Here is a 21,499-nt window from a genome sequence, read left to right on the forward strand (position 1 = left end):
TACCTTGCTAGATTTGCCAGCATCACTTAGGCCAGCTTTCTTTATGGTTCCTTTCCAAGTGCAGATAAATGTTTGATCTAGTCTCAGCCATCTTGTTAAGTGTTGCATTGCAGAAATTACACACTGCTGTGTGTTTTCTTTTGGATGCTATTATATTTTTATTCTTTTTAGTTTAGACAGCCAAATTTTATTACAGAAGATTTGGATGACATCTCCTCCCAAACATCCATGGCTTCTTCTCCTGTCTCCCACATTCACTTTCTTGGGGTGTATGTGAAGGGGGGCAGCTGAGGAGCAGAGGAGTGGCAGCTTGTAACTGTAATTTCATTTTATTTATTTATTTATTTATTTTTTTAAGATTATTTTTTGGGCTTTATTTGGATAGGGGCAGCTGAAGATATGACAGGAAAGGGGATAGAGAGAGGGGCAAATGGGCCACAGGCAGGAACTGAACCAGCGACCGCTGCAGAGGACCAACAGCCTTAGTACATGGGGCAAACACTCTACCAACTGAGCTATGGGAGCACCTGGAATTTCAAAATTTTGAATGAGTCAAGTTATTGGTGACATCTGAAGTAGAACGTTTTACATCCTATCAAAGTAATGATGTGAACAAATAAATCAAACAATGAACAGGCAGTTCAGTGATATCCCTGCAGTTGGTGTCTTGACTGGGTTTGAAATAAAATCTGGAGTCCTCTTTGTCCAAGACAGAGACAAGACTCAGTAAAATTGTGGTTGATTCAAAGACGAGAAAAGGACCTTTAAAAAGTGGTCTTGAGAGTACCACTACACTAATGAACTCCTCCATAAAATTCTGTGGTAAACCCTGAATTACTAACTTAATTAGTAACTTTGGAAGTCGATTTTCCATTTACTTTTTTTTCACTGATAATTTATCTGTGGGTAAAAAAAAACTTTCCACACCTCCAATTTTTAGGTACAAAGACAGGGTTCCTATCCAGAAGAATTCCACCTGTTACAAGATGTCTGGACACAGCTTGATCATCACAGATGTGGAGGAGAAGCATGCTGGGGTCTACACCATAAGCCTGGGCAACCAAGCGAAGGGCTTGTACAAGAATCTGAGCTACACTCTGGTCGTACACGGTAAGCTGTTGCCATGAACCTGATAATGACTGCTGATCCAGAGGAAATGAAGCAGTGCGTAGGCTGTGGACAGAGGCTGCCTCAGCGCTGTGGCTGCTTTCAGTACAGTTCACTGGACGGCAGGTAGCAGCTCTAGTATGAGAGGAATTTGGGGGCTTGTTGATTCCAGGGCTGGATTGACGTAGCAGGGGCAGCTGTTGTTGATTATTGGGGCTCTTTTGAAGGGGCTTGGCGCAGTGTGTAAATGGCCTGGGCTCTATTCTGCACGCAGACTCCAGCCGCTTCAGACCCCCCCCTAGTTCCCATTTATTTGCATCCTCACCATGTGTTTATACAGTGCAGCCCATGTAAACAACGTGTTCTATACAATATGTGCAGAGCTTGAGGAAAATAAGGACTGAACATGCAATTCATTGTTATGGTGAGTTTGAAAATAATACTGATAACTTTTAACATTTGAGGTTATAAAGTTTTTAGGTGTAAACTTTAATGAAGTCTGCTTGCTATCAAGAACAGAGGAGTGTGTCAGCTTACCACAGGGGGCAGAGCTATTTTCAGTGCATTCTTTAAACATTATCTAGGAATCCTAATAGTGTGCCAAAAAGTGGAAAAACCTACCCCCTTCAGAGTTGTTTAAGCTTTATTTATGGCCCTTGACTGTCCCACTTCACAAAACTTACAGACACAAACAAACAAAATAAAGAGAGAATTCTGGTATCAATTAGGGAACTATTTTAAACTTTGTACATCAGTTGTTTAGAGCTGTCATGGTGCACTAGATTATGAATGTGTTCTACGTGATGGTGTGTGTGTGTGTGTGTGTGTGTGTGTGTGTGTGTGTGTGTGTGTGTGTCAAACAGGGCTTAAAAATTAACTTTTTTCCTCAGTTTCCCAAAACTGTCTTGAATTCTACTCTCAAGTGTCCCAAATTGAAATTATTTTATTCATTCTACATAAATCTATTTTAATAACCTTGTTTTAGTAACTTCATTTACTTCATTTACTCATTCTGGTTTGCCATGAAAGTTCTGCTAGTCTTCCCTGCACTGAATAAAAAACATGAAATTAACCTAGGTGTTTAGCCACAATTATTTCATCATTTTCATTATTCTAATACAGGGTTCAACATTAACTCTTTTCCACTTGCCCATTACAAGTAAACTGTGTGTTCGGGAATGCCTCATTCAACTATCTGATCATGCAAGTGAAAAATAAATGTGATGTCTTTATCTGCTTTCCATGTTTCTGACCGTGTGGCAGTTCTGATCTCAAACTTGCTGCACAGTGGACTAACGAGCAGCTGTCTTGATTTTGGCTTATAATGTTCCTCCAGCTGCCTAAAACTGGCCACTGTCTCTGTTAATATTAAGTTTATACTGTTTTCAAAATTTTATGAAATGTCATGAGGTCACAATTACACAACTCTGTGGGAGTGTCCTCTCCACTGAACTCAAACCTAGCTAGTAAACAGCTAGAAGTCATTGCTATTTGGTTCTCTGCCATTGGAAAAACCTCAAAAGATAACGTGATCAATCATCTGATCCCTGCAGTTTGATCACACATCACTATAAACTGCAGTAAAAATGTAAACCTGCATCTGATTGATATACAGCAAGGTAAGCCAAGTGTACATGTGACAATGTACAGTCTTTTTCTAATTTGAACATCTAAAAATTCAAATGAAATAAGCCTGTATCCCATGATGCATTAACATAATAATTTAATTTGTCTGTACTGTCCCAGAAACTGTATCTTTGTGTCCCAAGTGGTATTTTCGTTAACCCCAGGACTATCCTTAATTTTGAGTGCTGGTGTTGGGTTGCAGTTTTTGTGGTGTGCTGTGTGCCTGTGTGTAGCTCAACTATTTCAGCTGTTCAAAGTGGAGAGGAAAGGCAAAGTGATGTAGACTACCTCCTGAGGTGGCACAAGGATCTGTTGACGTGGTTGATTTGTTGACCTGGGCATGGGCCATACTGGGGTCATTCTTTGACCTCCAGCCCTGAGCTAGCCAATCATCTTGCCATACTTCTCGTACACAGTATCTAAAGGATAACCGGTGTCAGTGGCACCCTTTTCATGGCTATCCATCATGAGTGTCACCCCTCATTATAAACACATTATGAGATTCCACAGTCGATGGGGCTGGCAAATGGTTGATCTAACCTGTTGTCTTTGTCTCTCTCTTTATCTCTCTATCCCTCCTCCTGTATTTTGTGTGTGTGTGTGTGTGTGCACATGTGTTTGTGTGTGTTCATGTACACTTCCCTGTCACAGTGAAGCCAACTATTTCGGAGGCGGAGCTCGCCTCTGTGGACGTGCAGCCCTACACGTTTGGCAAGCAGCATCAGCTAACCTGCACAGCTTACGGGTTGCCCTTGCCAACCATCAATTGGTTCTGGCAGCCGTGTCACTCAGACCCCACGCTTAAAGAGTGAGTCACCATCATGCTGTGTTCCAACCATCAAAATGTTTAAACTAGATATTCTGCATTCATGCTATGTTAACTTCCTTTAATCTTGAAGAATTGAAAGCATATCAGGGAAACTTTTCCTGATCTTATACCCAATATAACTTGATTCAGAATCAGTTACATGTCACCATGTTGTCTTCCTGTAATGAGTGCGGTATTTAACTCAGTTACCTGATGAAGATGGAACTATTCAGGTTACTCCTGAAGTTTCTCTTTGTCCAGACAACTGTTTACATAGATTTTCATGTTTATTATCTGCTTAAAAAAATTAAATCATGTAAATTTATCTATGATTTTTTTTTTATTGCACAGCATTTGCACTAATTGTACAAATGTGTCAGAGTTTTATGTTGGTGTCCAGTGTTGATGATAAATGTACTCAATACAATAGAAGCAATAAATTCCTCAGTGTATGCTATTTTGACAGAAAAAGCTAAGTTCTCCTGCTGCAAAATTTGTTGTTCCTCCTGCATCCAGTGATGTCACAGTGATGTTGTTGGTGTTAAAGAAGAACTACAGGCTCTTTCAGCTTGAGTTTCCTGTCTCCATCTCTAGGTAGCCAGGGGGCAATATAGACTTATAGACAATAGCTGTAGGTTAATAGAGGGGTTCTCAGTGTTTTGTAACTTCAGGCCCACATCAGATTTTTTTTTAAATTTCCAAGGTGCTCGTTCCCTAATAAATAAAAAAAAAAAGACAATAAAGGATTAAAAAAGAATAAACTGGGCTGTGACAGAATTTCAACATATTCAACACACTGTGCTTTTAGCTCAGCATCACTGCTGCCATTATGAATCCAGATTTAATTTATTCACAGTCATATTTCCTCACCACACATCTTGGAGCTTTTACTGGTTCCCACATCACTTTTTGATCTTAAAAAATGTTCCATTTGTTGCCACTGCATCAGGGGAACATTAGCTAGCTAACAGTGGGAAATCGTGATATTTAAAAGCAACTGGTCATTGAAGTTATGCATTTTAATTTGACAATTTTTATTTTATTTATTTGCATTCTTAAGCAAATTTAGATATAAAAATATCTAGCTTTGTAAATTACAAAAAATAATATTAATAATTTTAATCTAACCATTTGACAGTACCGCTGTTATCTGTCATACATTTACCATCAACACTAACTGAACATCCATGTAAAATATGGTGAATTTTCCTTTTAAGTACTGCCTCAGTACTAGAGTTACACTCACAAATGCACACACTTACTTAAGAGTGAAAAAGTGTTTGGTTCAGAGGCACCAGTCCATCCTGGGGATCCCACTATAAAACAGATCTTTTTTGACTGAATTGACTCTGGCCCAGAATGTAACACATTAATCAAAGATACGCAGCCCTCGAGAACTGCCCTCTCATTTGTGGTCAGTGGCTGTATAGACTGACAGGGAAACACAGGGGAGATATATTAATCTCAGATTCCCCAAGCTGTTACAGAGCCAAATAGAAGTGAATGTATGAGTGACTGTGCAGGAATACCGGCCTGTTAGTGAACCCACAAACAAGATGAACATTCCCTGAGATCCTGGCTCGTCAATGACAGCAGGAGACCTGCGAGTCGTAAGATCAGGAAAACAATGGGCCATTACCCTTGGGTTATCAGGCCCCAACACCACTAACAAAAACAACACTGTGTGGACTGCTGCGCAAGAAAGGAGACTACGTGTTCAATGGTGTTAATTCACTATTATTTTATTCATTGAATTATCACACTGACACCTAGTTCTACTTGTCAGATTTATGATAAATAATTAGTTAGGTCAAAGCAACTCTTTCTGCAGGCCTAAAGATAATCAGGGCTGGCACTAGGAACAGTGGCAGGCAGCTAATGAGACAGAGAAACAGCTATAGCCTGGTGGGAGGCCAATTGTGCAAAATGTTTGTTTTATACAGCCCTGACCCTGTAAAGTACCTGTCACTGTAAATCCAACACGTAACCCTTCAAGATCATATCTCATCTAAATCTTTGGGAGTTTGGAGAGGAGGGGAAACGCGGAGTGTGGGGAGGGTGTAGAGGTGAGGGGAAACTTACTCAATAAGGCTGATAGTGAAGGGGGCAGAAATATGGGGGTGTCTTTATCACCAGGTTGAGAAGTTATCAGCTGTCCCTTGTTGACCGTCAAGGTCTTAGGATCAACCTTATCTCCTCTGGCCAGAACGTGAGGGGGGGTTTCCTGTACGAGGTGACGCACAGCACAGCCCTTCCTGTCGCTGTTGCTGTTTCCTCCTCTGCCTCTCCTCTCATCAGGCTGATTGTTCCCCACCATGGGCGGTGAAGGGTTTGGGGGTGGGAGTCAAATCAAGGCTTTCTTTAGGTTTTATAAGCCAGACAGGCTGGTCTAGACCTGGACTCTACCCAGATCACTCAGTCGTCTGTTAAAATAACTTCAGTCTTTTAGAATTAGGAAAGCAAGTTGTACACCATAATTGTGTGATATGAACACAAAGATTCCCAATTAAAAACACATGAAAGTTTTTCTTCTTCTATGTTATATTATCAAAGTGCCAACTTATGACCATCTCTCTCTCATACTGTCAGCATGACTACATGGTCAGTCTTATTGCATTTTTTCTGTCCTGCAGTTGCATTGTTGACAGCAAGCCGGTCCAGGTCAATGTTGGTGATCAGGGAAACTCCCAAAATTGGATTAAGAGCATAAACATCAAGCCTGAACTGGTTAAAGGAAAAAACAAGGTATGTGGTTTCATTTTGTGTCTTTTAAACAGTGCACTTGCAGCATGCTTTGTTCACCATGAAATGTGCTTGACAAATAGCAGTGATCAACTCAACAGCAGGATTTATGAGCATTGGATCAAAAAGATGTCTAGAGATCCACAGAGTAGCCAATAGCTCGGTCAGATTAGAGTAGAAATCTCCTGTGACTGGGGCTTGAAAGTCAGATTCAACATCTGAAATCCATAAATCTGACAATTTTCCTCCAATTGGCAGTGATGCAGTACTTCTCTTAGCTGAAAATGATTCATTTTGTCTGCATTAGCTTTGATTTGTGTAACTGTGACCGAAACTCATGAATAGACCCTCAGCAGTCCCTTTAAACAAATCAGTTTTGTTCTTCAATGCTGCACACAAAATGGATTGAAGGATGTCTTGGAATAAGCAACCAGGAAAATATGGGAAAATCACTTGTTGTCATGCTTATGATGCGCCACATCTGAAAAAGAAGATTCTACATTGATCAATACTGGACATTTGCTACACAGTTTGAAGAGCTAACATATTTTATTTTCCCTTAGTACAAAGGCCTTCCTATAAGGAGCACGATCTCTACAGAGCATTCCTGCCCTATGGGGCCCACTCTTCTGATATGTTGCACCCATAACTGACATTTATTTGTCCTTACTGGAGTGAAATACACCCTCAATTTCACAGCCTTTTCATATGAAAAACACCTGTAAATAAAGCAGCTGTAGCTTCATGCTGGGCCTTGCCAAATTCGCATCATTTATTCTGACACCAGTTCATCTTTTCGGCTGTTGAGACTCTTTGAGCTTATCCTCATAAATGGTACAAAGCTATATATCTTTCGCCATGCATATGCCAAGAACTGAGAACACTTTTACAGATTCTACCCAACACCATTACCTGTCAAGATGAGCCACAATACATACTAAAAAGTTGGAATTGTGCTTTTGTTATATAAGCTTATGCTGCTGTAATTGTACATAATGTAGTTATAGAAAAGATCAAGATTTGATATAATGTTACCAGAACTGATACACTATTAGTCATTTGAATAAGCTTTTAACATTGATTCTGGTTATCTTATATTTGATTTATTTATGTTTTTATTTAATTTTTTCTTTCCTTTCTTTTCAATTTTAATTTGACTACTACCCTCTCCTTTTCAGCATAGTCCTCTTTTAGTTTGTATGTGAGTGGGGCAGTGAGAGGATTTGGAGCCACTTTTTTTTTTCATGTGTGCGTTCTGTATGTCTTTTTAAATCTGAAATTTGAAAATAAAATATTCAGTAACAAAAAAAGTCAAGAGAGAAGGAAGAGATAATCTTCATCACGCCTATGAATTTAAGCAGTTTTAGTTGGCCTACGTCTCAAAATATTGTCTGAAAAATGAACACTAAGCCATTACTGTGGGATCTATCAGTCCAGCAGCTTTTCATAGAAAACGTCAAACACATATTACCATGCAAACCCCAAAACATGCCACTCAATGTGGAATTGTAGACATTTCTTCAAATGTCCTGTGGGAGCCTGTTACTAAAACTGTTCACCCCAAACATAATTAAAAGCAGGCCTCTGCTGCATTGCGACAGTTTGTCTCTAGTATTAGGCTAAAGAAACCCATTACAGCATGCAATCTGGGTCAAATTAGGGCACAAATTCATTGATGTGCAGTGATCATTCTCAAGCCAAACCTGTTTTGTTCACTGTTTTCACCTGTGTTTCTGCTGCATAACTGGGTGATTTATTGACTCCTTCTGCTGTCTGATTAAACACAGAAAGAAACACATAATCACATCAACTCTTTGCTGACCAAGTAACTGTAAATTTGGCCATTTTCACAGGGCATCAGTTCTAATATGTCTTTGACATAAATAGGGAGGCACCACTTATTTACAAGTACTTGTGGCTGAACGCTGGTACTTTATTGGGGTTAGGACTAAGGGTCAATGATAACAAGCAGCAATTTAAAAGAAGAGGGATTTGTTGGAAGTAAATTCCTCTCTGTCACCCCACATAAATCGTGTTGGCCCGTGAATAAGAAAGTAGTCAGGGCCGGGCCTCTGAGCGGCTCCCCAGAAGGCCCAGTTGAGAGGGACACTGGCTGGGGTCATGATATAGGGAAAACACAGGGGGAAGACGTGGGCACAGAGGTCACAGTGCGTCTGGTCAGGTCACCTCTTTGGGACTGTGTGTAATCGTTTAAATGACTGTTTTTGAGCTCGGGTTACATTATGGAGAGTAATAGCTGTAACATAATACCATAAGGCCACGCCATCAGTGTTTTGACAAATATCAGAGCAGCATGAAATGGACAATATGATATAACTTTTTAACACTTACTATTTTACTAGTTGAATGTTTGAGTGGCGAACATTGTAAGTATTGTAAGAGAGACTGAAACTGTGTCATGGCTACAGCTGTGTGTTCTCAGAGTCCACACAATAGCTTCTATAAGCCCAGGAAGTTTAGTCCAATATACACCCAGACAATACACCCACATCATTCACTCTCTTTGATGGAGCTGACTGCCCCCCAAAAAAACAGATGTCACTACGAACACTAAACAGAACCCCACACAGTCTGGCCCTCAGCCAAGTCTCACTTATTATTTTGTCTATTTAAGCCATTAAAATGTTTAACCGGTGCGGTGACAGAATCAAGTGTGGCATTAGAAGTGCTTTCCAGGAAATGGACATAGAGCTGCGGCACTAGATCTATAGCGCAGGTCTGAGGGAGACTCAGTGGGCTTTAAACCCAGATGTATCCTTTCATTAATGTGACGAACTCGAGAGTAAAAAACAGACCAGGCTCAGTCCAGGCCTCTCACCTGCCTGTTAACAGCGACTCGCTGCTCTGATGGTGATTGAAATTCCAAGGATAAATCACACTGAAAGTCACAGGGAAGTGAGTCGTGATATTTAGCATTTGTTGTTTATCTCACCCTGATTTATAGATGGAAACACTAATAACCCTCACTTCTGGGTAAACTACTGCCAGTTAATTTGAACTGATATGTGTAAAATCTGAAAATGTAACCAAGTAAATATATAGTTAGTTGGACCTATCTGACATGTCTGCTGTGTTTATTTTATGTACTGTGTTACTTTACTAGCATCTTTGGTAAACCACCCAACATTGACAGTTTTGCTAGTTTAGGGTAAACAAAATATGTTGTTTTCTTTAGTTTGTGACCCAACAGTTAGGCCTCCAACCAAACATTAGTGAAAGTGTTTTTATTAATGAAATATGACAGCATAAAGCATACATTTTAGATGAATGAGATGTATACACTTAGAAATAACATCATGAAAAAAGAAAACATTCAACATCTTGCTGCCATTAAAGTGTATATATGTGACAGGGGTATTCTACCCAGATGTTATTGTGAACAAACATTGTGATTTGTTCTTTTCTGCTTTTAATAATCAGTAATAATTTCCTTACTGATCTCATTTAGACCGCGAGTACCCTGGTGATCAGAGAGGCTACCGTATCAGGAAAGTACTCCTGTGAGGCCAGGAACGAAAATGGCAACAGCGCAATGACGATCCCTTTCTATGTTGACGGTAAGTGGGTCACCACCATATGACTGCTGAAATTTCAATGTTTTAATTTTTTATCTATCTATTAATAGTCAGTGTATTATGTACAGTAGATGCTGGTTGACACACCCCCAATTAAGAGAAGCAGAGAGCACCTATGCAGAAGCTAAGCAATGTACAGCTGTGGACAGGGTCTGCAAAAATAGATTATAACCACTTAAAAAAGGTTCACCTAAAAAAAATCACCATCAGTTGAAGTGTACACAACATTTAGTAGTAGACAAGGCAAATATCATTCTTTCCTCACCAGTCAAACTCCGTAGCTGAAAGTCAGTAATTGGACCTTGCAGAATATGGGAGATGCTGGTCTACTATTGCCCCGATTTCTTATTTCTTCTGTGAATCCAAACTATCCATTTAAAACACCAAAGTTCCACAATAACACAAACGAACTAACAGATTGAGGAAATGGTAGAACAGCAACTGCCATGTTCAAGGTAAGATGTCTGATTTTGCCCATTGAGTCTGATTGGTTTCCGTGCTTGTACTCCTCTCCCGCTTCTTCAAAATGGAGGTATGCTGACCACCATCTACGGCAGGTAATACACTATTGATAGGTATATCAGATAATCTAAACTGTCTCTGTAACTGTATGCACGCAGAAATTCTCTGTTGAGTTTTATTGCAATAACTGCAGAGAGCGCTATACCATACAGTGGATTTTTTCAAATGATCTACACGTACAGTACACGCTGTAATGAATTGCAAGAACAGCAAAGGAATGTGCAGATTGTATTGTGCAATAAAGAAACCAGAGGGGGGCATTAATTGAAACCATCTTCCACTGTAGCTGAGCGGCTTCAGGGCGGAAGAGAGGCAAACATGTCCTGAGCCATATGGAGTGCTATAATGGCACGCGTTTAAAAACAGCTATGAATAACTGCATTCCTGCTCCGGTGCCAGCAGGTCATTCCTCTTTCTCAGTGAGCCTTCTGCTATGAGAATTTACTTTTTATGTGCCGCTGAGCATTTCCAAATGTTCCCATAATGAATATCCATTGAGACAGTTATGTAATAATAGTGGGGATGAGGTGTCACTGCATATGAGCACAGTTCACTTTGCAACAAAGTGAATCACATTTCTTTAAAAACTGAGTGAATCACATCTGCCGAATGTAGGTGAACCTTTAAGTGAACAGATGCCAAGTATCAAAAATTAGCCTCCCAGAGTGGGAAAATTCCCAAGAGGAATCATGCTCTCTTCCAGAGGTGAGGAAAACGGAGAATGAAGGAATGTTGCTAGAAAAGAGGACAGAATTGTAATAACAGCTGTCCTCTCTTACGGAACACAGAATGCTTTCCAGCAATCTGAATAAACAAGCACAGTCTGGTTCCCCTGGGGCTCAGACTCAGCTTCTCTCCAATTGGATGAGTGCAGGAGTGCCATCAGCGATGCAGTCCACCGGCAACGTGCTTCCAATTAGCAGTGATGAAACAGGAAATAACTGCAAATTTGACATTCCTGGCCTTGCGATGAGCAGCTTTGTGTCCAAAACTATTGTCCAAAATACTATCTTGGGCCAGCAGGATACGTGTCTCTCTCCGTATGTGTAAAACAAATAATATGGCCTGTACTTTGTCACCCTAGATCACACTGAGGAAATTACCACCGAACCTCGAGCCGCCATCGAGGGGGACAACGTCATTCTGACCTGTCGCGCAGTTCGCTACCTCTACACAGACCTACAGTGGTTGGATTCTTTCAATCAAACAATCACTTCCAACGTGTCCAGTCTCCAGCTCAGCAACTACTCCATTTCTCGTTCCCTCCGTCTGCATAATGTGTCCCAAAACAGCACGACAGGTTACAAGTGCCAAGCATACAAGCTCCTCAAGAGGGTTGAACTCAAGAGAGCTGCTCTTATTGTGGAGGGTAAGTTAGAGGAAGATATGGCAATAATTCCTGCTATAATTGTTACTGATTGCAACACAATTTCCACAAATTATATCTGTTACTAAGCAGTCAGCTGATGTACTGAAATAAAATTAGTCTTTCTGTAGAAGTGTAGTGATGTCATGTAGGATTGACTCACACAGTAAAACAGAAAAAAATATTTCAACATCTGATGAGTTTCTTACTAAACATGAAAGTGACAGAGCAGCAACAGCACCTCTTGTTGAAACTCTTTTTTTTTTTATCTGCTGCAGCAAGAAAACGTCCCTGGCTGAGTCAAAATCTGACTAATCAAGAGGTGAACAGTAGCAGCACCCTGACGCTGACTTGCTTTGCCCAGGGAGTTCCTCGTCCCAACATCACATGGTACAAAAATTACGTTCCAGTGGAAGAAGGCCCAGGTAACTTGAGAATACTATTCCGTGCTATGATAATAAGTGATTCTCATACTTTTTGCAGTTTTGCTAATGACTTGATCAAATGCAATCCTGAAGCTTTACACAGTGGGTTACGGGCTGGAAGAAAGGAGTAAGTTTCATTATTAGTGGAAACACATAATCAGCACATGGAACTATCATTCATTCTGAAAGCTGCTATCAGCTCTCCAGTGATTCAAAGGTCACTGCAATGTTTCTTCAGAGAAAACAATTTGTCATTTCCCCTCTTTAAGGTGAATATACATTTCTGAGACACCAGGGGTCCTTTGTATAGTAATTAGCACAAAGTTATTATAACAGACATTTGTGCAGTCAAAAAAGTCAAACATTTTGTTTATAAAATCTTTGTGGATCTGTTTCAACAGATTTGGCTCCAGTGACTTTATGTATTTTAAAAGACATTTGTCAGTTACATGTAATTGCTTTTATTACCGTAGAATTATTTACATTATTATGGCCTGTTGCATAAACAAAGCTGCATTCAAGTAGTTAGTATTTACATTCGCTCTAACTAAAACTAAAACTAATCAAAATTGGTTGAAAGAGAGTCATGCTGTCATTTAAGTTTGGTAATACCTCTCTGAATATAAACTGGCTTGTCCTTCAGGAGTATTTATGTATGCCATATGAAGTCAATTTTTATATTTTAATTCAGTATGTTTGTATATTGTATACAAACCCAGGCACAACAGACGGAAATTAGCCTTTTGCTAAATCTATTGCATTACATTTATTGTACAGTGTACACTGTTAAATAAACCAATAAATTAATAAATAAATAAATGAAAATTTAAATGCACATATTAATCCCACAACTCTAAATACTGTGAGAAAATAAACATGCTAACTCCCTCCCATAGAAAGTATTATTTCTGGCTAATGGTGTTTGAAGTTTTGCTCAAACATTGCAGAGAAATTGTTCTAGTTGCCATAGTTTTTACAAGCTCAAGTGCCTGAAAAGAAACAAAAAAAAACAGCATTTCTTCTGCTGAGAAAATGCCACATCGGTTTGACTGAGAGGTTGTGTGTTGCAGGTATCACACTGGGAGAGGACGGGGTTCTGACCATTGAGAGGGTGAAGAAAGATGATGAGGGTCTGTACGAGTGTGTCGCCAGCAATGCTGACGGTTTTGTGAAAACAAGTGCTGTTGTTACTGTGCTCGGTAAGTCATTTAGACATCTGAAGGTATAAAATACCTAACCATCAAGAAAGATCAACACTCCAACCTGATGCATCTACACTACTGTTTTCTTACTATTGAGCCATTTGTATGTGGCTACAAATCACATCATAAACATTTATCATCAGTGCATTTTCTGCATGTCCAATCAAAATGTCTCAGAGACCCTCTTGGCTCTGGTCAGACTTCAGTATGAAATGTTTCCCCTAACAGAAAATCTGTGGCTGCCAGGAATGCCAAGTGAATTCCTTCTTGGGTTTTATGATCAAGGCTCTGGCTGAGGGTCCTTACCTTGAGGACATGACCTCAGTGAAGTGTTAAGAGGTCCACTAATGAGTGCAAAGAGATTGACTGCTACAACAGCCAAGGGACTGGAAACACACTGTAGATAATTGGAGTCTCTTAACGCATGTGTGCCTGTGTACTTAACATGTAAAAATGAATTGCACGTTGACATGTGAAGCTGAGGATGGCAGTGTAAGTAAGTTTTGTCCATGTCTACGCACTTAAATAGACTCTTATTACGCTGAACTTGATGTTCTCTGACTTTTAAGTTATTATTATCCATTCCATCTTCACCAAAAAGATATTCCAACAACCAGCTAAACACATGTTCTGCTTTGACTTTTTAGTTAAAGATCACATGAAATAAGAGCCAGAAAAACTTTCTGCAGATTCAAAGGATATTAGCTTTCAGAGTGTCGACATGGATGGTTAGAAGAACAGTGTTTGGAAGAAAACACTATAGGAAAAAGCACGGTATTCATGTCCCAAACAAACCAGAAATAAACACATATGTGTGTTTCCACTTCCTTTTTGTATACAGTGTCTCAAAGAAATAAAAAGTAATGAATGTCTCTCTAGTCAAAAACAGGCTCATTTGCAAATTTGTAACAGATTGCTTCCTTTTGATCACAATTCTTCACAAAGCTTTGTCAAAATAATGTGACAACTTATGAGATCATGAAAAGTACACAGTGATATTTTGTGATCCGGTAGTTTACAACAGTTCTTCTCATTCCAGGGGATGAAGGGAAGCCAAACGTTGAGGTAATCATTTTGGTGTGCACAGGAGCTGCAGCCACGTTCCTCTGGCTCATGCTTATCCTGTTCATCCGCAAGCTAAGGAAGGTAAGAAGTTTCATTACTTCTTATTCTCAGAAACCACATAAAATTAGCATTTTGTCAGGATGTGGAAAGTTCAAACTGTCCAAAAAGCGACATTGCATCTGTGAAATTTTGGTGGATCTGTTTCTACGAATTCGACTCCAGGGACTTTATGGAAGCGGCTGACTCATGTCTCTTGTGAAACAGTTTAATGGGAGGGTAAATTTAGCGGGTGTTTATGATTTCCACATTTCCTGACAATTGGAGAGTGCAAAGATCATGTTTGTGTGTAGGGAACACAGTGTGCTCAGGCTAAAAAAAGAACTTTTTTAAGTATGTATAATTACATTTTCACTACTTACTGATCACTTAAAATGAACAATGAGTTCAACACTGTGTTTTACCTTCAGCAACCTGCACACTATAAGATGGGTCCGTCTATCATCATTGACCCTGATGAGTGTCCCCTCGAGGAGCAGAATGATCTTCTTCAGTATGACAGCAGCAAGTGGGAGTTTCCCCGTGACCGCCTGCGACTAGGTGAGCACTGTGCAATCCTACCAAACCAAATGTTTCTTTTTGACACAATCAGTTTAATTAGGACAGTATGTTTTCTGGAGGTTTAATGCATAATTCACATTAAACTGAAATCCATAACTGTCCACATGTAGTTATTAAATAACAACAGAACATCCAGAGGCATGCTTGCTCACACTGTTAGAGAAATATTATTAAAGCTAGAGTTGCATTTTTTGTTAGGATTGTCGAAATTCTTTTTACATCCCGACAGCAATCAAAAAATAAAATGCTCTAAGAAAGTACTAAGAATAGCTTTGCTTAGATTCATTATGACAAAGTTTGGTGTTTTCTTTAATATGAATGAGACAAGAGGTAGTTTGAAGTAGGCGATCAGTGACTCAGATTGGATATCATGGATACTTTCTAAATCTAGTTTAATCTTGCTGGTTTCTGTGATTATTCTGACAAATATAGCAATATGATTCATAATTTTTTCATCACAATTTCCATTTTCACTGAAAACACCTATTAAAATAATGATGATGTAACATTTGTAGAGGTCTGTACCAACCAAGCATGTTTTCTTCTGCAGAACAAAATTTAGCATTCTCTACAGTAATTCATTATAATGCTGTTTTTGTCACACTTATCACATTTTTTTTAATTCATCCAAATATTGCAGCTTCTGTAGTTTGGATATTACACTTGCCCATATTGTGATTCTGATAATATTTCAACTAATTGTGCAGCCCTACCTTACCAACCCTAGGTTTATAATATCCTTGATGATATGCTATTTGTGGTGAAGAATTAATGCCAGATTTTTCAAAACAAAAATAACTTGTAACTAATTTGTGTTTTATATCTAACTTATCAAGCCAAACCAGACATGACAGTTTGCAAATGACAAAAAATGTTTTGTTTTTGGTTAAAAGCTCATTTTAACAGTGATTCATGGTAAGGATATACAGAGCCACATTAGTGCAGGGAATCCAGTCTTGAGTGTACTATACAATCGCTAGAAAAACTGCCCGGTTATCAGAGCCGCAGCATGTTGTTTTAATCACAGACCCATTGCCTGACTGACAGGGAATCCAGTCCGATTTTCTGCCTGGGGGACAGGAAATGCTAATGTCGTCCCACTTATCAAATACCTTCTTCCTTTGCCAGGCAAAACTCTTGGCCACGGAGCTTTTGGAAAAGTGGTGGAGGCCTCTGCCTTTGGGATCGACAAGCTCTCAACCTGCAAGACTGTTGCTGTCAAAATGCTGAAAGGTAGGATGTGAAAAATTATATTAATTTTCAAATTGTGATTAATATTTAATAATATTAAAAATGGGCTTTTGTATACAAAAATCCCTTTTTTTTACAGAAGTGTAGCCCCTCTGGTTCATCCTAGAGGTGCCACTCTAGGCCAGCATTAACACAGTATCTGCTGTTGTGTGGGTATCAGATGAGTAACAGCTCTCTGTCATTTCTGCAGAGGATTTATTTCTTGAGCACATTACAGACTCATGAGCTACAGCACCACATGTGACTGCAATTAATGTTTGTTCAAAGCAAAGCATGCAATGTCTGTTCCTCACAAAGTGCAGTCAGAGGTAGAGGCTAAGACCTCTAACCCTGTCCTTGATGAAGAGATTGAGAGTATGCAGAGCTGACAGCTCGGATCACAATGTCCAAAATCTATAGGTGAAGATGAGTTCAAAAGTGTAAGCTTCAAGTTCAAGATGAACAATAAAAATCTGTTTTAACACATTGTAGAGATTCTAACATCTGTAAACTATCCTCTGTCTCCAGTCTTGATTTTTAACATGAATTATTTACAATCCCATTACAAAGTTATTCCAAATATTTACATTAAAACCATAAATGGATCAAAGCTAAAACAGGAAAACCAACAAGCTAAAAAGAGGTTTGACTGCAGATGTGCAAATATTTCATTCACCACAGCTTTATGTGTGAAAAAACATCTAATTCTCAAAAAAATCCAGCTTTGTTTGCATCACTAGAGAAGCAGACCTATCAGTGAATGATGATATGAGGATGATGTATCAGCGAGGATGAAAAATAGGCCTGTTGGTTCGACGTAGTAGTCACTGTCATACCATTTATCATGTCTCAGCATAAATCACAGGCTGTCTGAGAGGAACAGGCTCTTTGGCTGTTGTTAGTTGTAGGTCAAACTTAATGGAAAGCAGCAGGTCTCCTCAAATTGACCGTGGTTTAGCTCGAGACTCCCTGGCTGCTTTACCTTCTAACTCATAAATATCTAGTCGGTTGAAGCAACATAAAGCAACCTCTAAATCTTGATTTTCATAATTCAAGGTGAAGATTAGGTATGTAATGTTAGCATCTCCCATTTTATTTTGGGCCTAAAAGCAATATAATTTTTCTATCATGTGTAATGAACTCTCAGAATGAAATTTCCCCAATAATTCAGCCACCAGTATTCAGGCTTTAATACGAGTTTCTGTCTATATTTGCAAACTGCAAAGACAAAAATCTGTTTGAAATGTAAAGCAAGGCTGAAAGAATTTCATTATCTGGATCCTCAGGTTTTATATGTTCACATTTTACTATAACGTTCTGTTGTTGTCATACTGTATGAAACATATGAGTTTTTAGGGTTGGTAATTTAAACAATAATCTAATACAAACATTTTTAATAATATAATAATAATACACTTTATTCACACGGCACTTTCAAAACAATCTTGCAAAGTGCTTTACATGGTAGACCCAAGAATAAAACATTTTAAGAGTAGTATTATGCACCAAATGTCTCCCAAAGTAAAAAGAACAGATAGTTGAGTGTTTCACTGCAGATGCCATTTTTATATTGAGATTTTCATTGGGGATTTTGTATTATTGGAAAACAATCCTGATACAGGTAAAAAGGATTTCAGGAAACTGTCAAAATGTTCACCACTGTATTCATGTTCACCACAATATTGATTCCATGTCGTGTGTTTGAGTGTGAGATCTGAAGTTTGTTCCCTCCTGTGTATGAAAGTACGTTTTCAACATGAGATCAGAGCCACGTACGCTTGTTTCTTTTTCATACCATTATCTTTGTATGTGATCTTAACTGAGTTTTCTTGTGAGGGGGGGTTTATTTTGTTTAATGAAAAGGTCTTGTCTTCCATCTTTACTGTATTAAGAGGAAATCTGTTTCTTATTATTTTTTAAAGGAGTTTGGATTCCAAGCATACATGAATGTAACATCGGAATGATCTAAAAACAAAATTAAAACTACCTCACATGATGATCTAATTTAGTGTAAAAATGTATATCGTTCTATTTAGGATGTTTAATGATTAACCAACGCTAAACAAGTTTGACATGCGTTTACATTATTACAGGGGGTGCTACGTCAAACGAGCGGAAAGCTCTGATGTCAGAGCTAAAGATCCTAATCCACATTGGCCATCACCTGAACGTGGTCAACCTGCTGGGAGCCTGCACAAAGCCTGGAGGTGAGCTTTATTACTGAAGGAGTTAAAAGATATAATCCTTGATTGATATTTTGGGTATAGAAAATATAATTTATAAGATCAGATGTTAAATTACTGTTCATTTGCCATGAAATTGACAGTTTAAGTTTAAAGGGATAGTTCAGAGTATTTGATGTGGTGTTGTGTGAGGTACTTATCAATAGTGTGTTGATGGCAGTCGGCACACCGCCAGTTAAGAGAAGCAGAGAGGAGTATCAGCAGGGCAGCTAAGCAATGAGCTACTGTGGATGGGGTCAGAAACAATAGGTATTTTAGCCACTAAAAAAGGCCCATCTAAAAAAAATCCATATCATTTTGAGGGTGTGAGGGTATGCTATATTTAGAATATTTTTCAGAGCTTTACCTTGTTTTCAGACAGGAAATCAGATTTACTCTTCACAAGCCAAATACCGTTTTCTCCAAACCAACCAAACTCCATAAGGAAAATCAGTCATTTTACGACGCATAAAGTCGGTGGTCCTCCACTGTCTCAATTTGTTTGTTTGTGTTATTGTGTGAGTTTGATTAATCCAAACTATGCTTTGAAAACACCCAAGTCACATATTGAGGCAGCGGTAGATCAGCTTAGCCTCTGTGCTGGTACTCTTGCTACTTCTCCAAACGGGGGGTATGCCGACAGCCATCTACTGTAGGTAATACACTGACTATCAATAAGTACCTCATACAACCCCACTTCAAATAATCCAGACTATCCCTTTGAAGTCAAATATCTCTGTCGTTCTGGGCTTTCTCTATTGTGAACTATCACTTGCAGTAAGAATAATCATAAGAAATATACCATCTTAACAGGCCCATTGATGATGATAGTGGAGTTCTGCAAATATGGCAACTTGTCCAACTATTTGAGGGGCAAGAGAGACGACTTCATTGTCTACAAGGTGAGTCACGACAAGTTGCATGATTTAAACTTTCTCATTCTGGCTACAACCTGGTCAGCAGTGTGAGGAGGGAGTGACTGTTTTGACAACCATATAGGAAAGCCCCATGCATGTCAGCAGCAGCATTTAACCTCATCTCATTTAACTGGATATTTGTGTGCCTGTCAGAGCCAGGATGGTAAGGTGGTGTCATCAGGATCGGGCTGCGAGCTGAGCGAGCTGATGAAGCGCCGCCTGGAGAGTGTGGCCAGCACCGGAAGCTCAGCCAGCTCCGGCTTCATCGAAGATAAGAGCTACTGCGACTCAGAGGAAGAGGAAGAAGGTAAAGGCCAAGCACGTCTTGCTTCCCTTCAACCCCCGCCGCACCCCTCCCCCCCTTCTGTTTGTCCCTCCTGCTGTCTCCCTCCCCTCTCACCTCTGCTCCACCCCTCCCGCTCAGGAATGAAAGCTCCCCTCAGATTGTTCTCTAGCTCCGAGACTGATGGGACGTTTCCTCCTCCCGTTCAGCAGTACAATCACTGCAGCAGGAGCCACCGTCACCCCACTGAGTCTGGGGAGGCGTCTGTTTATTTCCTGTCCTGACCTGCGTGTTGCTCTGCTCTTGGCGGCCATGTTGTTCCCGATTTGTTATTTCTGGTTTGATTAGCTGTTTACTCAGGTGGGCCACTGGAAGGATTCTTTTTGAGTTCCTCTCTGATACCCCCGACCAGCACAGTGCTCCCATAACTACACGTTTCACCTGACATCTGAAACGTAGGAGGAATTGTAATTTGTTTTTATCTCTTGTGTGTTAAGGATGTTTTAAAGTCAGAGTGTGTAGGACGAGACGCACACGTGACAGGACGGATTGATGAGATGGGGTGTTTTAGTCTGGGGCTTTTCATCTACAGTTTCCCCCATGAGGATTGTTCCTGTTTCATCCTGTCTGATTTATCTGACAGGTGCAGAGAGTGGCTGATTACACTCACTGCATTAAAAAAATACATCAGCAAGATAATTGTCCATAATTTAAAGGCCATATACATCCATCCAATTTGAAAAATGAGTCTCACTGGGAAAGCTTTATGTTCTTTTGTTTCACAGAATCTGAGGATTTATATAAGAGAGTCCTGACGTTGGAAGATTTAATTTGCTACAGTTTCCAAGTCGCAAAAGGCATGGAGTTCTTGGCTTCACGCAAGGTACTTTTTTTTAAATTTATGTTGGAGATGTTCTGTTTTTTATTTAAAGACTGTGTTATTTTGATTTAAATTTGGACACGTTTTACTTAGTATGGTGAAGGATCAGTGTGCTCACCCTGCTTTAACTGGTGTGTTTAAACCAGAAAAATCAACAATGTCCAAGTGGGAGCAAACTGATTTACATGCCAAGTACTCTTAAGAGAGGTCAGGCCTTTTAAAGTTGTGTGCACACAGCTCTGTAAATGAATAAATGTGCAGCAAACAACAACTTCAAAGACGAAGAGGGCTTCTCTTAAATTTAAGTGTGAACCATTTTGCTTCTACTATAACCCACTTTACTCAGCCATTAATTGGTTTGTTTTCATATCTTGACCCTGTTTCTCCGGTGTTTTTTAAAACAGTCTTAAACTCATTCATTTTTCAAGTCATTCATAATTTTGGAGGGGCCGGATGGGACTGATTAGAGAATGAAACCATTGTTGTAAATAGCCTGTTGCAGACCGTTTCTTAGCCTGGGTATGGAACAAATCACCTCCTATTGTAATATCACTGATGACTTGACCATGTGTTTCTCTGCCAGCAGACATTCTCTACAGCACACAGAGTACCATGGTGAAGTCAATTGCATGCAGAAAACTTGAACTTATGTCGCAATGAATATGGTTTCATTTCTGCCCTTTTTTTTTTTTTTATTAGTGCATACATCGTGATTTGGCTGCACGAAACATCCTGCTTTCTGAGAATAATGTTGTGAAGATTTGTGACTTCGGACTTGCCAGAGATATCTACAAAGACCCAGATTATGTGCGCAAAGGAGATGTAAGTTAATTGAACTCTAGAATTGTTTTTCAGCTGTCTGGTATTTATTGTCTTACAGAAAAAAACAT

At 39.4% G+C, this 21,499-nt stretch overlaps 1 protein-coding gene across 1 annotated transcript in view; it reads left to right on the forward strand.

The window, feature by feature from the left end:
- The window catches only part of kdrl (kinase insert domain receptor like), a 57,632-nt gene that overhangs the window by 17,587 nt on the left and 18,546 nt on the right, over positions 1-21,499 (forward strand). The window contains exons 9-23 of the mRNA XM_084718936.1: positions 941-1,110; positions 3,385-3,541; positions 6,175-6,286; positions 9,753-9,861; positions 11,486-11,770; positions 12,046-12,192; positions 13,263-13,391; positions 14,434-14,540; positions 14,927-15,056; positions 16,206-16,310; positions 18,401-18,514; positions 19,343-19,431; positions 19,600-19,753; positions 20,515-20,612; positions 21,309-21,431. Coding sequence (XP_084575062.1) covers positions 941-1,110; positions 3,385-3,541; positions 6,175-6,286; positions 9,753-9,861; positions 11,486-11,770; positions 12,046-12,192; positions 13,263-13,391; positions 14,434-14,540; positions 14,927-15,056; positions 16,206-16,310; positions 18,401-18,514; positions 19,343-19,431; positions 19,600-19,753; positions 20,515-20,612; positions 21,309-21,431 — 2,029 coding nt within the window. The remainder of the gene's footprint in view (positions 1-940; positions 1,111-3,384; positions 3,542-6,174; positions 6,287-9,752; positions 9,862-11,485; positions 11,771-12,045; positions 12,193-13,262; positions 13,392-14,433; positions 14,541-14,926; positions 15,057-16,205; positions 16,311-18,400; positions 18,515-19,342; positions 19,432-19,599; positions 19,754-20,514; positions 20,613-21,308; positions 21,432-21,499) is intronic.

Source organism: Lutjanus erythropterus, chromosome 5 (genome assembly GCF_056507025.1).
Source record: "Lutjanus erythropterus isolate fLutEry1 chromosome 5, fLutEry1.hap2, whole genome shotgun sequence".
Taxonomy (NCBI): Eukaryota; Metazoa; Chordata; class Actinopteri; order Lutjaniformes; family Lutjanidae; genus Lutjanus; species Lutjanus erythropterus.